We start from the raw sequence: 17320 nt of genomic DNA, 5'->3' as shown, positions 1-17320 counted from the left end.
AAAATTTGTGATAAAATACATCATTTGTGAAGACATGCCTTCCAATGTTTGAGCATATAGTTTAGAGAAAGAATGAAATATAAAAAAATTTTCAGGTTTCTCTTAAATGAATAAAATGAGGCTATACAAAAGACATTAACATGTGGGTGTTGAGTGTTTTTGAAACAGGCAATTTGAATCCAGGCCCTCATGATTCAATGCTCCTACCCCTTCTATGCTTTTGAGAGAAGTAATTATCATTAATGTTTAGGGGGTGTAGTTTGACTTTTCCCTAGAATTTGAGAATAAAAAAACTAAAGACTATAATTTGAGATCTAACACAGTAGATTCTGGCAGAGACAGGTAAAGTTGCCTTAAAGACACAATCAGACCCTACTCAGCAAGAAGTTTCAATAAGGATGTGGTTACAAGGGAGAGAATCCTAGAAAAAGGATTTAGCTTTTTAGTCAACACATGAGCAAGGGGTGAGGTAGTCCTGAAGACATCAATATTTGAAGTTATATGACAGATGTGTTTCTTTGAAAATTAAAAAAAGGTAATCAATTTTATATATCAGTCTCAAAAATTCGTTAATTTAAGTTAAAGGCTAAGTGGCTCTGCTCATGTATTTCTGGTTTCTGATTAGGCAAAGATCAGTGAGAATTTGTGGAGCTGGTGAATGGCCAGCAGCAGCTTTTACAGGCTGCCATGTGTTCCCTGATGTTACCAAGTAGCTGCAAGGTTTCTTCTTAGACCTTTTACAATACACATTATTAGTTCCTCCTCATAACATGAAATTAAAGGGCAAAAATAAACCCAGTAAGAAAACAGCACATTCCCCTAGAGTTTGCATACTTTTAAATTTCAGCACCGACTTCCCACAGAAATTATAAAACCAGACTTTCAGGTAAGCTGATGCACGATCAAACATCCCTCACTAGCCTCTTCCAAAGTCTCTGGGAACAAGGTAGGGACATTTTGACTTTCAAATTTTGAAGAATGATTTCTTACCTTGTCCTATAGAACGGCTTGCAAAGTTATACATATTGAGGGCTATTGCAAAGTCTTCTAAGTTGTTCAGAAATTGGAAAAATGACCTGAACTCATCAAATGTGATGCCCTATTTTGGAAAAGTAAATGTGAAACAATTAGTATTGACAAATGTATTAAAATAAGTGCAACATACTTAATAGAGGGAAACATTAGGATCTGTAATGTATTTCATAAGCAAGCACTCCAGGCATACTTGGAAAAATTTCTTTAAATAAACTGCAGGACTCACTCAGACTTATTTCTATTGGGTAGTGCTGCTCCTCTGTTAATAGTAAACTGTTTTAAGACATTGCCCTGTTAACACCAAGTTTCAAAAAGTGCTTCAATAAAAATGACTGGAAAAGTTCCAATTATGATAATCCTCTAAACACCATTTCCTAAACCTATAAGAAACCCATAAAAACATGCTTGCTTTGTGTATATATTCTTTCACATGATTCCACATCGGGCTGTCAATAGGTTTATAATGAGAATACACAAATTAGGATGTTGATGAAGCATCAATTGTCATTGATTGAACCTGTTCAGTCATTCAAATGCAGCCAAGTCACCAGGGGGAAGTGCAGTGATTGCAGAGGAAGGCACTGAGAGGTCCAACACAGGAGGGCACAAAACAATGAAGGAGTGTGCTCAGAACCACCTGTTCTGGGATGGTTCATGGCTGCAGTTCTACCAATGGTTTTACTTCAGTTAAATAGGAACAGTATTTGAAATAAAAGTAATGCATCTCAAGTTTGGATATAATCAGCAAAATTTAAGTAATCAAGAAATATACAGGGAAAAAAAAAAAGCACAGAGCCAACAGTTCCAGCTTCCCAAATCCTAGCTTTGACTGCAGGGGTAAGTGAAGAGGAGCATCAATAAGGAAGTGCTGGGTGGCCAGGGAACGAATGAGGAAGGTAGTTTTCCAGACCCCCAACATTACAATTTATAAGCATGGTGACAGCTTTCTATTTACTCTTAGTATCACCATTAGAATGACATCTAAGGCCCCTTTTTTAGTTTCCTGAGTTCTATCAGACCCGACACGTGTCTAACTCTCCCTTCTCGTCACCTGCTGTTTTCCTGGTTATTTATGAAATGTCAAAGCCTTTTCTTAAGTAAACTAAGCTTGCTCTGTCCCCAGGCCCTTGCCATTTATTGCTCTCCCGTCTAAAGTACTCTCTGTCCGATTTTTGCACAGCTCATTAGTAACAGGCTCTGTTCAAAGCTACTTCAGAAGAACTCTAACGGCCTGCCTTCCTTTTAGTCTCCATATCCCTTTTCATAGCATTTCTCTTTATTTGGAAGGACAGCTCTTTTTGTTTACTTATTTTGTTTTTCTAGTAAAATATATTTCAATTGAAGAGGGATTTGCCTATCTTGTCATTTTATCATTTGTGCCTTGAATAAGGCCTTATATTTAATATCTGTGAATGAAAATGAAATTAGTTTAGAAATGTTAAGTGCCATTCAGGTATCAGCTTGTCTTTCTTTTCTGTTGCTGGGGGGAAGAGGATGAGGGTGGATGGAAGGGAAAGATTTCAGTAGAGTACAGTAGAAGAATCACTTGCTTAGAGAATCTTGGGTTTGAGTGGACAAGTGGCCAGAGTCCTTAGTTCCTCCTTTTCCAAAAGAAATATGCCAATGTCTGCAAGATTGTTCTGAGAGATGACAGAAGAATCCAGAACAAGCTATCATCATGTGATAAGAATTGCAGAGATACTTCCACAAATTAGGCTTATAGAAAAGCTGAATTTAACTTAAGATTTTTTTTATTTTGAAATAATTTTAGATACAAAAATTAATTGTAAAAAAACTATGAAAAGTTTCTATAAGGTCATCCTGCAATTTGATCTTCTGAATTAGTTTTTCATGTTTCCCTTAGAAAAAGAAAACAAATAGATTAAAAGTCCTATATAATATTATATAGCTTGAATAGCATAATTTATGATTTTTATTTCAAGGAAATTATCTACTGGTTAGAAAAATCCAGTTTAATGGGTAAAACAGATAAAAGTCCTTTGATTAAAAGATAATGTAAAGTAATAGCCAAATGCATCAAGCTTTTTTTTTTCCTTTTCATTCCTTAGAGCAGTCTGAGAATTGTTAACACTGTCACAGTGTGTCCACTCTATAAACAAACTCAAACTATTTGCAAGTTTCCTTGAACAGTTTAACCTGATCCGTCCATAAACAAACAGAAGGCAATCGATCCCAAACATCCCAGGCTTAAAGGGATACTTGTGACAGCAGTTTCTATTTGGTTGCAATGAAGCATTCTAACACCACTAGATAATGCAACTGCTCAAAAGGGCTGACAGCACATTGGCTACCAAGCAAATACACAAGGAGTTGTCCTGGGTTCTTAACCATTCACGGCATCCAAACTTGTTGAAAAGCCTCACTTCAAATGCAGATAAGATCATTCACTCAGCAATGGCACCTTTCGAATGACCTTTTTTTAGTGGTGCTATCCAAATGAGCAGAGGGTGACAGGAATAATGTCAATATCAGCTGCCTTACATGTTTCCATACTAGTCAAAATAACTAACTCACCAGAATTCTCTTGAAAAATAACAACAGTCATAACTTGAAAAAACAAATAGTCTTAAAGATTTTTCAGTATTTTTAAGAATACTGATCTCTACTTGAATTCAAGATTAACAGTCCTTGGGATACAGAGGGAAAGAATGAAATATATCCAAAAATAGTTTTTAATTCACAGAGAAGCTAAATTAATAAAATTATTTAATCAGTCTATAAAAATGCCATTTACTGGATAATGTGTTTCAATATAATGGATGTAACAAAATAAACATAAGGGGTTAAACACCTTTTCTTCAGGTATACTGTAGCGCACATTTTCCAAAAATACTGATGTATTTTCCACATTAGTATACCGTAGAAGAATATGGGCAAAATCCTCTTCACTGATAGTATTCATTCCATTAGAGTAGGAAAGAAATTCTATTTCTAGAACTTCTGTTTGTAGGTTATCCATAAATCTGTGATAAAATAATGAAAAATGAACAAGGTTAAATGATCAAATGTTTACTGTCCTAGAAAAGGTTACATGGACATAATTTAACTATATAATGGCTCAAAACTTCACACTGAGGAATTACTGCTCAGTGACTGTGTTACCTGAACATATAACTTCTTTCTTGGGGCCTGAGCCTGCCCATCTGCAAAATGATTAACAGCACCTTGTTGGGTAGAAATGATGCTGGCCATTATTACTGTGGCTTATTGATACTGAGGAATTTTCTTCTAAATACACAAGCTATAATAATCCATATGTCCTTGTTTTTATTTTTCAGTAACTATATATGATAAATATAACCAGAGAGAGCAGTACCAGTGGATAGGACATGGAGTATTTTCTGTTAAGACCAGAGTGGCACAGTATCACTGTACTAGATGATTTCCCAAGATCACTTGACTTTAGCAGTCTAATCATTTTTCAACAGAAATTTAGCTCACCTATAAAAATCTTCAAAGTTGAGCTCAGCTTTTCCTTTCTTTCCAAAAAAGTGTACCAGAAGTGTAGTGTCTGCTACTAAGCTTGTGATGTCATCAGCACGCTTAAAAACATAATTTAAAATTAGCAATAAAAAGAAAAAACAAAGCAAAGCAGGATACTCAATATCCCTCCAAGAATTTTATCAAAATATAAATCAAGAGGGGCTGGAGAGATGGATCAGTGGTTAAGAGCACTTGTTCCTCTTCTAGAGGACCCAGATTTGGTTCCCAACAACCACAAAGTGGCTCACAACCACCCACAACTCCAGTCCCAGGGCATCTAAAACCTTCTTCTCATTTCCACAGACTTAGGCACATACATGGTACACATATATACATGCAGGCTAAACACTTTTACATATAAAAATAAAAACACCTAAAAAACCAAGAATGTAATGTACAAACATTAGAATGAAGAGCAAAGGCTATAATCATGAATGTAACTATGAATATAACTAACAAAAGTGGTCAAATTTTAAAAACAGAAATTTGAGCAATACTGATCTTTATTCTCGAAAATGTTAAAGTCATAGTTATATTTTAAAAGTATTCTATCTGAAATTATTATGCACATAGGGTACCTACACTTTATATTATATAAAATAGTTCAGTTACTTAGACATCATTTAATTATGCTGCTTTTATTTAAGTAGTTAGGTTTTTTTTCTAAACAACCTGAAAAATTCATTCAAAAGACAGATATTCTCCAAAAATACTGACTATACGGAGATGACAGGGAATGAACCCAAACTTTCATAAAACAGCTTCTTCTAACCATATATATTATGTCACAACTGATTTTAAAAATGTGATACTGCTTTTAGAAAGAGGAACTAGAGTAGTAATTTATCACTATACTTTTTTCAACACAAAGCATGATGTAATTTTTTTGAATGGTCAAGAAGTTAATTGCGCAGGATTTCCATTCTTTACTCAACTTACTAAACTGTGTCTCAGCACACACACTCCTAATGTGTCTGATTATGGCCTCACATAATGGAATTACTTTACTCAACTTCCCACTTCAGGGCTTCGTTAGCCTTTTCCTCTTCTTCTCCTTCCCTATCTACTTTGTCTTTATAGATTCAAGTACACAGGTCAGGAAATTCAACTGATTACAACTCACAGGAAGCGTAAGGAAAGGAGGCAGTGCCACCATTTTCAATATTAGTAAGCAGTTGTGCATGGCACCGAAGGTGAGGAGCTGAAATAGCACTGAGCAGAAGTTACGAAGCAGAATGATTTTCTAAAAGAGATGGGTCTCGTGGCAGTTGTGTCTCACTCATCATCCACAAGGTACATTTTGATATTAATTTGATTCCTCAAAATGCTCTCCCCTGTCTTTCACAAAGGTAGTTCTTCTAGTTGTCAACATTAGTCGGATCTCACTTCCTTTCTCTTGGACAGAATTAGTGGCAGAATTAGATTGCCTACTTCCCCTCTTAGATGTTCCTCTTTCACTCCATTAAAGTGCTTTCTAAAAAGTGATCCATGCTACTTGGATTATTCATGTCTTTCTTCAAAAGTGAGCCAGGTGTGACTGCACATGACTTTAATTCCAGAACTTGGGAGGCTGAGACAGGAGAATCAAGAATTCAAGGCCAGCCTTAGCCACCTACTGAGTTCCAGCCCAGCTGGTGCTGTATGAAACCCTATTCCAAAAAACTAAATCCAAACCCAAATCCAACACTCCCCTCAAAATGCCAAAAACTCTTATCTTGTAGAGAATCTGTACTTGAAATAAGTTAAAATTATTTAAATTCTTCAGTAATTACCCATTTTTTAATAATTAAGTATGGATTTTCTTACTGGTCTCCAGTATACAGCTTCCTTATACTTTGAAAGAACCCTAGTACCCATTCTCATTTTAATTTACAGAGAAGTCCAAAGCATCCTCAGTGGTCCAAATCCCTGAAGAAAGTCCTACTATGCTACAATGTCCCTGAAGATTGGCTAAGAGCCCCATCCGGTTGTTAGTGGAGAAAATAATACAGGTAGCTGAGTACTGCATACTATCTTAAAAATATTTGTTTGAAAAGCATATTATGAATGTCAAATAATGAGGGAGATACCAGCCCTTCTTTCAGTGTCCCAAGCAAGGAAAGAGTAACCCTGAAAGACACTAATTCATCAGTAACTGGGTGGAGGAGGTAGACTGTTCTAGTGGGAAAAGGACAGGATTTCAAATCAGAGGTATCGACTTCACTGACAATCTTGTCCATAACAACCTGGAGGCGAATGCTACACTATGAAGATAAATAAAGTGTACACATGTTCCTCTTGGTAGTCACAGGTGCAAATATCACTGGGAAAATCAACTGATGTTAATCATATGTACTTTTATGATTTTTGTATAGTCTAACCCAATCAATTTATTTTGCTCTGAAGAGCTCAGCTGTAAACAGGGTGGTTGCAGAGATCTTGGAGGCATGCTCAAGTTGAGCTTAAGAGTAGGCAGAAACACCAGTGCACCTGTCTGGAAGCTAGAGAAATGGAGCAGGATTTTTCCTGTTTCTTAGTTGAAAATTGTTTTCATATAATCTATTGTCATCATGTTTTACTTATTTTTGTCAAGTTTAAGAAGTTGAAATATGACTTAGATGACAAAACGAAAGTAATTTCCAAAGATAATGGGGAAAAAAAGACTGTTACATGGTACATGTTTACTTCTTTGTTACTGAAATCTGTATAAACTTCAAACAAGATTTTCAAATTGAGAGGCTGCAGGAGCACCACAGGTGAGGGGACCTGAGTAATGTAGTACTGCCTTCAGTGCTGTGACGTCCCCCAAGTCAGGATGGCGCTAGCCTACGAGGAGGACTGTGTACACAGGCTGCTGGAATGCCCTCACTGAGCAGGGAAGACCCTCACTCCCAGTCTTCAGGGTCCAGTCTTATCAGCTTCAGTTTGCACTCATCCAGGTAATCCAGTTCAATAGAGGATAAGTAACACTGGACATTAGAGAAAAAACAAAACTAAACAAAACACCAGAAAATGCAAATGGGGACCCCATTCCCTTAAGAAAACTGAGCCCTGGAGCCACTGAAAGGTATAGCAGTGTTCTGGTATCCTAGCGATTTACATAAATTACAAGAAGGTGGAAGCAAAAATAAAAGACTTTATCCTTCTGATTCTTGCACTTATTGTAAAAAATGAATTCAGATGTTTTCATAACAAAGTGGAAAAAAAAAAAAAGAAACCCCCATGGGCCATTTACACACAAGTTCACTATCTAAATTTTCTTCTTTTTTTGGCTAAAAGTTCTATCAGCTGGGAAGTAGCTCAGAGGATATAGTTCAGAGGTAGTGGGGTATCGGTCAGTGGTAGTATGTGTTAGCATGGTTCAGTCCTCAGCCCAATAATAAATGCATGACCAAAGTTATTATAAATTTCAAAATTTATATAAAATATAAATTCATCAAACTATACAATTTTGCTGGGCAGTGGTGGTGCATGCTTTTAATACCAGCACTCAGGAGGTAGAGACAGGCATATCTCTGTGAGTTCGAGGCCAGCCTGGTCTAAAAAGTGAGTTCCAGGACAGGATCCAAAGCTACATAGAGAAACTCTGTCTCAAAGAAAACCAAAAAATACAAAAATAAATAAATAAAGTTTTAAGATAGTCTTTTAACAAATTCTATTGATTACAAAGTGAAAATAACCTTAATCTCCAGCAAAGGGAAACCTTTAAACATAATATAATGAAGTTTCTGAATAATCCAATGTATAAGTAGAACTTATAGCATAAAAAAATTAAATTTTATTTGTAAAAATCAAAATAATTTTTAGAATACTGGTATTGACAAACTGATTTCAGTAACTGTATTATATACCTGTCATATTGTACTCTGAATTATTTTGGTCAGAAATTAGTGCCAGCTGTGACATATGCAAATTTTCTTTATATAATTTTACAGTCATTTAAAAAACATGATTTCTCTATGACTTAAAATACCAATAGTTGTAAGCTGCTATGGAATGTTGCTCGAAATCTATAATGGTCTTTTAATAGAGACCCGGAGCCAGATATTGGGGTAAATGCTGGAAGATCAGAGAGACAAAGGAACAAACCACTGCCATGTCTCACCTTGCCAACTCCAGGAATCCTCTGTTTGAAATCCTCTGAATCCTTGGCCGGAAAGCTTTCTTAGCTGAAAAGGGACCTTAGTTCCTGTCTCCTCATGCCTTATATACCTTTCTCCACTCAGTCATATCACTTCCCTCTTAGTGCTAGGATTAAAGGAATGTGTGCTTCCTAAGCAAAGGCATGAGGTCTCAAGTGCTGGGATTAAAGGCATGTGATACCCAAGTACTGGGATTAAAGGCATGTGCCACCACTACCTGGCTCTGTCTCTCTCCTAGACTGAGTCAATCTCATGTACTCCTAGGTGGCTTTGAATTAAAATTGCTAGGATTAAAGGTGTGTGCCACCACTGTCTGGCCTCTATATTTAATCTAGTGGCTTGTTCTGTTCTCTGATCTTCAGGCAAATTTTATTAGGATACACAATATGTCACCACAGCAGAATGAGAAAACGAGAGGCTAAGATCTAATTTACCTATATTTTAAGAGTTGTATATTATATGTAATGAAGAAATACAGAAGTAAATTTCTAAGCTTTCCTTCTGAATCAGCTGAATCTTGAAATAAGATACTAAAAATAATTCTATCATACTAGTATCCATAGTAACATGAGAAGTTATAATAAGTTGTGACATAGTTAGTCCTTATTTTCTACAATGTAGGAGTGCAGTAACAGAGATAATCTCTAAATAAGGCTTCACCTCAAAGTTTAAAGAAAGAGAAAAGCAAAAGAACTCACAAATGGTTGTGATGTACTTTAGTTTTGTTTTTTTAAGACAGGGTCTCTCAATGAACCTGGGCTTTGCCAATGCAGCTAGATTGCGGCCAGCAAGCAGCAGCAATTGTCCTCCGGTCTCCTCCTCACTGTTGGCACTAAAGGGTATATAATGTGCCTCTGCACCAGCCCTTTCTGTGGATGCAGGAGGGTTGAACTCGGGTCCTCACACTTGCATGTCAGGCACTCTAACACTGAATCATACAGTTAATGTTTAGAAAAGAAATGAGATGTTGAGTTTAAAATTAAGATTTAAAGCCTGTTGATGGTGGCACTACAGGAATAGAGGAAGAGAAGTGCAGCACTAAAGTGTCTGCCAGCATCAAATTCAAACAATAATAAAACAGAATCTGAGTTGGTTGGATTTTTATTTAAACATGGACTGGCAATCTTAAGTAATATAATGGTAAACAACTTCTCCACTCTTTGACTGAATGTTCATATCACACCATCTCATACATCTGCACCCCTGCCCTTGGTAAACTGTTCACTATTAGTCGAGGAAGTTTAATTGTTAAAGTCTAACATAAGAGCCAGCCATCTTTTATAAGTGAAGCATTTTAGTATTTCATGTAACACTATTACGTTGGAGGATAAATAGTTTCAGTGGATTTACAAATCTCTATTACTATTTCAAGTTTCTAGGAAGTGGTCCTTAATTAAAACTTACTATTATTCCCTTTTAAATAAGTTGGAAAGTTATGCTTTATATAATAAACAAGTTCAATCAACACAGACAATAATAACAGGCATCTCCTATCAGTATAATAAATATATTAAAATACTCTTTCTATATAGTAATTATATATGGCACATAATACTTATCAATTTACTAAAAAAAGCAAAAAAATAGAAAAATAAATAGTACATTGTTTTTGCTTCATCTTGTGATTCTAAAAGCAAACGAAGATTAGATTAACAAAATGGATCTAGTGCAAGGACCACATGGAGGTTTCATTGTACCTCTGCAAGGTCTGAAAAGAGCGCTTGGCTTGTGTTACGTCTCAGGGTATCCCAGTAGCTTCTGGAGACGAGTTCCTCAGTATCTGTTTTAAGTACCTGTAGAAGTTTTAGGAACAACATCATAAATCTAAAAAATTGTCACAGTGAACAATAACTTACATGCTTTATGTCTCTTTTAACCAAGAGAAGAGAGACCATTCACTTATCTTTATTGTCTTTCTACTGTACACAACAGTATATATTATGAAGCTAGCAGAGCCAAGGTGCTTGCAGGGATGGAATGGTATATAACCTGTTTCTAAGCACAATGTGGCTATGTCAAAAAGAATCAGGCTCTCCAATCTCGTCTGCCTGTTTGTTGAGGCATACATTAACTTCTACAAAAGTATGACAAAAAATTTTTAGTTACACGTTGTGTGAAGTGGTATATGGAGATCTTTATAAATTTGTAGTAACCTGTTAAATGCTTATCTAAATTAGAAAGTAGTTGTTTTATCATCCATCTTGTTTGACTAACAAAATCAAAATAAACTTATCCATATTAGTAGATACAAACTTTAATACAAAGCTTGTAAAAAATATATATATAACTGTTTAAATCAAACATTGTAAACCTATCCCAGGACTTGAAAGCTGTGTCTACGATGAAAGATAAGGTACATTTAATGCTTACAAGGGCAGGGCACTCATTTTCATCTCATTATTGGCTGGTGTGATAGAATTTCTAAGGTTAAAAACTACAAGCCTAACCTGAAACTCTAAACAAAAATCATTAAAATCAGCTTCTGTTCTGTCTGGACTTTCAATGAATACTCAAGTTATTAGGCTTACAGATCTTTTGGTTACTGAGAGATAAAAATGTACTATGTCAGGATAATAGAACTTTTCTCTTTTCTTCTGTCTTACTTTTAAAAAGTGGGTATCGTGAGGTGTGGTGCATGTGGCTATATTACCAGATACTTTAGAATCCAGGGCAGAAGGCTGTTTGATCCTAAAAGCTCAAGGTCTGATTGGACTAACATAGTGAGATTCTGTCTCAAGCAAACAGACAGGAAATCTGGAGGGAATATTAAAACTATAGCATGTACTAGGAATATTTCAAAGGTATTTTTTAATTTTAGCCAGCTTCATACTTCATAATTAACTAGACAACATGTCCACTGCTAATAATTTGCTGATAATAAAGTATTGTGTAGCTGGAAATGGGTACCAGACATACATGCTTGTGTATCAGTGTGGTCCCAGGACAAGGATCTGTCATTACGGCTTTTTCTAACTGAACTGGCGATAAGCAGTTACAAACTGCACTGGGAAAACTGGGTTAAAAAAAGCAGCACAGTGCATTTCCCTTACTCAAACTAGAAATAACCTCAAAAGATGCTAGATTAACAACTTACTCTCATTTTATTGACCTATTTTGAACATTTTTGCATTTTACCTGTCACTTAGAACATTAAAACACAATTTAAAAAAGGTTTATTAAAATCACTAAACTAGAAAATATGGCTTATTGGCCACTATCATAAGAGCTAATAGAAACAACTTAGGGAATCCATGCTAGCAGGTTTTTATGTGTATAGAAAAGAACCAGATTTATGAAATTAGAGCAATACCCTGCATGGTTCAGTATCAGACTTTCTGCCCCTTTCAACTTCCCTACAGTTAAAAACACTAAAATGTATATTTGTCTGTGTACTTTACTACTTTAAAATTTAGATATTAAAACATAACAGTTTTATAGCTGTTATAGAATAGTATTTTAAGGTATATTACTTTTGTTTATGCTCTGGAACATTTGTTTAATGAAGCAAAGATGTGTTTGATTAAATAAAATTCACCTGCAGTCAGGAGGCTGAGTCAGCAACTAGCTGACAGGAAGTGACAGGGAGGAGCCAGGGGAGAAGGATTTTTAAGGAGGGGCAAGGAGAATCATGAGGGCTTTTTGGAGGACATGAGCAAGGAGAGGAGGTGAGCTACTTGCTATTCAGCCTCTCTGAAGAGCAGAATTCCACCTTAACCTCTGAATCTTGAGGTTTTTTTAGAGGTACAGAGATTTAGTTAAGTTCCCTTGTAACTCAGAAAGAGTTGGAGCCTGATGGAACAGAATTCCCTCTAGCTATGGCCCTTGCGACCTAACCAACACTGGTAGTGGTGGTGGCTTAAAAGGCAGCAACAATTTAAAAAAGAGGACAACATATAGCCCCCCTCAAAGCTTTTCTCTCATTCTTCACTTAGCTCCAGAGTTGAAATCATGCTAGAATATGAGTTTCCAGAATGCTGTGATTGTCTATATTTTCTGTTTTATCTTATACCATCTTTTAAAATATAATGCTTCTGAGGGAAGATCCAATATTCTCACAGCTATTATTATTGCAATTAAAAGATAGTTGCTAGATCACCTCCTGCTGGGCATCCTCACTGATGCCCATATATGTCTGGTTTTAAGCTAGTATTTAATTTTTAATGAATAACTTTAATGATAAAATTAAGAGTGAACTTTTGTAACATGAAAAACTAGTAGGAAGATTTAATAGCAGAAAAAAATGTAAGTAGGGCTTTGTAATAAAGCCCTTATCTTCAAGTAAATAAGAAGCTCAAACTAGAATTTAAAAGGAAGAAATGTAGAGCAAATTCAATATCAGAATACAGGTTAAAGAAAGACAGGAAATTACAACTGTAGCCAGGCACTAAGATGTAATGAGACAGACAGCGCCGATGCTTGGGTGTATAAACAGAAGGCAGCATGTACAGACTTCTGGAAGACGTCTCACTGTGCTATCTCAGCTTTCAGCCCTTTACCAGTGGAACAAGTTAACTGTGGACTTTCGTTAAAAGAGAGAAAAGAATACATGGACTATTCAAAAGAACTTCAAAAAAGGATGGAGCAGGCAAAATGTTCTACCTCCTAAGTCTGACTGATATCTATATCTTTATCTATCTCTATCTATATATTTTGGTCAAAACCCAGAGGCTAGGTATTAACGGAACTTCTTAAACTTTGCAGATTTGAGAATTTCTAAGTTGTTTTCTTTTTTCGGTCAAAGCAGGGTCCAACTCAAGTGATTCTCTAATATCTTGTCACTGACACCTGAGAAAGGAAGAAAGGAGTGCAGAGAAGGAGGAAAGAGCAGTGTCGAAGGTCAAAGGAAGTTCAGAAGACTTAGAGATAGTGAGCTATCACTGTGATAAGCAGAATAATGACTGCCGAAAGCCATCCACAACTAAACAAATACTTTACATACTTAAACCCACAAACAAAAACAAAACTCTCTTTACATTTTGTGTTACTTGTGCCAAGCAAGCAAGCAAACAACAACAAAAGTACTCCAGTAATCATGGAATTGTAATTTAATGTTGTGTTGGACTAGTTTTCTCCAGGTCTGTGAAACTCTCAGAGAGAAGCTAACAGACATGTAAGACGAGTGTCCATGAAGGCTCCAGAAAGGAGTAACAGAGAAAGATGGGAAATACCATGCAGGTAAAGACAGTGAATTCTCAATAATAAAAGGGAGGAAATAATTTCCTCTTTTAGAAGCTCAACAAATCTCACCACAGATAAAAGCAGGGCAGAGGCTCACTGCAGCAAGACTACAGAAAACAAAGACAGAGAAGACTTAAAATGACCTTCTGCGGTACCCATTGAGATCAGTGCTTTGCTCCACCATCATCAGAGAAGCTTCCTCCTGCAGGAGATGGGAGCTAACACAGAGACCCAACGCAGAAATCATGGATAGAGTGAGAGATCTTGAAACACTCCACCCTAGAGAGGATCTTATCAAAACTAACACATCCTTCTGTTAGTTTCTCTTGTCCAATTCTGATGTGTTAGTTTTATCTTATTTTATAATGTTTTACTATTATTCCTTAAAGGCTGTACTTTTTCTAATGAGAGAGAGAAAGGGTGTGAATCTGGAAATGAGGAGACGTAGGGAGGAACTGGAAGAAGTAGAGGGAGGGGAAACTGAAATCAGGATGTATTATATGAGAAAAAAATCTATATTCAATAAAAAGCGGGAGGAAAGCTGGGCTGGGAGGAGACCCAGGTTACCTACAAAAGAAAAATAATTACATTCAGAGTTGACCTTTTTAATTTCAATTATAGAAGCCAAAAACCAGTGTATAAATTTTATCATCACATGTTAAGTTAGAATAAAGACATTTTAAAAGAGAGGTTATGACTGTTTTTCTTTTTGGTTGTGATGTGCATTGAACTCAGGGCCTTAGACATGCTAAAGCTCAATGGCAGAGCTATATTGCTAAATCATCGTTTTATTTTTGAATTTATAAAGGGACTTGCTCTTGAGGACGCATTTTATGACTATTAGACTACAAGGTTTAGAAAGGGGTGAGGTTAAATGGATCATGTGGACTGGTGGGTACACAGGAATATACATGAATTAATGTATGTATGCTTAGGGCAGACGTCAACAATAGTTACCTTCCTCCTTTACTCCTCACCTTATGTTCTGAGACAAGACCCGGTCCCTGGAGTTCATCAGTTTTTTAGACTGGCTGGCCATGAGCTTCAGGGACCCATCTATTCTTGTCCCACAGTCCCTTGTGCAGGGGTTACATATAAGTCCCACCTACGTGGCCTTGATGTGGACTCTGGGCATCAGAACTCAGAATGCAGGTACTTTACAAATGGAGCCATCTTAGCTCCACACAGAAATGGAATAAAGAAAGGTAAATATGCAGGTAATTCTAAATGAACATCAATGGCCGTGAGTGGTGGCATAAGCCTGTCATCCCAGCACTTGAGAGGCTGAGGCTGGAGAATCAAGAGCAAAAAGGCAGTTCAAGCTACACAGTAAAATTATCATAGACACTGATGGTATGTATTTAAAATATCTAATTTGAGATATTAGAAAAAAGAATAATGCAGACACTATACAAGAATTCCAATTAACTATGCTGAGAGACATCAAAGATGGTTAAGTATCCTAAGCTTATAACTAAGGAAGGGCATAAAGACATTGCCTAAGACTATTAGTTTAGGTATATTCATCAAAAACTCAGAAGGCAAACACAGAAATATAAGTATCTTCTAAACTTAAATAAATTTCAGTTAATCTAGAGAAAGCAAGGTAAAGCAAGGAAAAAAGAATGATTTACAGAGAAAGATAACTAAATTCCACATCAGAAAGTAATCATACTAATGTAAATCAACTGAATTTTTTAATTAAAAGGCACAGGCTACCAGCCAGGAGAAGAGAGATGAGTGTAATTCACAAAATATACCATTAAAAATTTCCCAGTTAATGAGAAAAGCAAAGTTAAAAAGGTATAACAGGCTACTGTTGATGAGAGAGCAGTAATTAGCACCAGCTTGCTCACTGAGAATAAATGAAAAGACCAGACAAAATCTAACATAGACACATCTTACAGAGTCTTACAAATGCTGTTTGCCTTTGGTTTTGTATTTGTACTTGTACTGATAGTACAAAAGCAACAAATGGAAGTCCTGGTAACTCTGTACAATGAGAAGAGACTGTGTCATCAAAGACCAAAGTCATCACGCTCTACAGTGCCACACACTCACAGCTGGAGAAAAGAAGACTCCACTTAAGAAGGCACTTTCTGGAACCTTTGAGTACAGATTTTCAGTATCTGGTGCAGCAATACAGGAAGAATTCATGGGGCACTTCTGCTGCATACTCAGGTGCTGGAACTGCCCAGCAAGACAGTCTGTGTTACAAGTTCAACTAGCTACTTTCTCCATGAACCACCACGTTCTCTTGACAGAACAACTAATAAAGCCATGCTTGCAGCAATAAAGGAGACTGAGCTGGAACTACCTACAAGGATTCCATTCATGCAACGTGCAAAATGAGTAAACTAAAGCATAGTTTTCAGAATGCACAGGTAGCGAAGCAAAGATCTATCTATAATCCACGGTTACAGTGATCATTTGGGGGGCAGAGAAGAATTATGACTGGAGAGAGTATAAAGGGGATTCTGGAGCATAGCAACATTATATTTCTTGAGCTATTTTTTTTTTTAAAAGGGGAGAGCGCGAACGCAGTCCCCCACTACCACAAATTATGCAGTCGAGTTTCCCGCATTTGGGGAAATCGCAGGGGTCAGCACATCCGGAGTGCAATGGATAAGCCTCGCCCTGGGAAAACCACCTTCGTGGTCATGGTATCTCTTGAGCTATTTTATAATTATTCATTTTAATTTGTATTAAGTTTGAGTTAAAATACATTTTTAAAATCAAGAAAAGCTTCATTATCATTACAGGAAATGCTGATTAAAAAACCTAAAATATGAATTAAAAAGGTAGTCTATACTTAATAACTAAACTAGAGGTTGTATAAGGCAAAATATACCCAGAAATCTAGTATAATACCTACTGGAGATTTGGCTAAGACATAATTAATCTATATTTTTACACATGTAATAATGTCTCAGAATAGATAAAATAAAAATGAAGAACATTTTGAGTAGACAATAAATCTATAAATGTAACATTTAGTTTAATATATAATTTTATATTATATATTTGACAGATCTAGCAGGCAAAACTGCCAGTAATGACAGAGAAGACTGCAAACACACAATTAACATGCATAGTAATATATATTTTAAAAATATACATATATTTTAAAATATATGTACAGATATATTACAGCTCTGCATCATAAACCAAAAAAGACACATTATTTTAAAATAGAGATCATTTATGAATATCAACATTTAGCCCATAAAACACAGTTCAACATATGATGAAATACCAGAGAAATGGTATTAAAAATTGACGTATTTTCTGATAGTAATGTAATTAGGGTAGTTAAGAACAATATTCTAAAAAACTGTATGGGGGATGCTGAAGTCAAACATTCTTGATCTTTGAGTTATTTGAATTATTCATTCTTTTGACTTTCTTATTGTACTTTTTTCATCACAGTGGAAAAATAACCAAGACTTGACTACATGAGAAAAATGGAAAGAATCTGGGCT

The 17320-nt window shown here is 35.9% G+C and overlaps 1 protein-coding gene and 1 non-coding gene across 5 annotated transcripts in view; both read right to left on the bottom strand.

The window, feature by feature from the left end:
* Window positions 1-17320, bottom strand: part of Micu3 (mitochondrial calcium uptake family member 3) — an 88277-nt gene that overhangs the window by 8138 nt on the left and 62819 nt on the right. For all 4 annotated transcript variants that reach the window (XM_052752068.1, XM_052752064.1, XM_052752070.1 and 1 more), the window contains 4 exons: window positions 10358-10453; window positions 4498-4598; window positions 3848-4019; window positions 991-1099 (listed from right to left, as the gene is read on the bottom strand). In XM_052752068.1, coding sequence (XP_052608028.1) covers window positions 991-1099; window positions 3848-4019; window positions 4498-4598; window positions 10358-10453 — 478 coding nt within the window. The remainder of the gene's footprint in view (window positions 1-990; window positions 1100-3847; window positions 4020-4497; window positions 4599-10357; window positions 10454-17320) is intronic.
* LOC128119500 (U1 spliceosomal RNA) lies at window positions 16362-16525 on the bottom strand. Its single transcript, XR_008221538.1, has one exon. It is a non-coding gene; the product is annotated as a U1 spliceosomal RNA (small nuclear RNA).

Source organism: Peromyscus californicus, unplaced genomic scaffold (assembly GCF_007827085.1).
Source record: "Peromyscus californicus insignis strain IS unplaced genomic scaffold, ASM782708v3 Scaffold_23__1_contigs__length_62951481, whole genome shotgun sequence".
NCBI lineage: Eukaryota > Metazoa > Chordata > Mammalia > Rodentia > Cricetidae > Peromyscus > Peromyscus californicus.
This window is presented reverse-complemented; position numbering and strand designations above follow the sequence as displayed.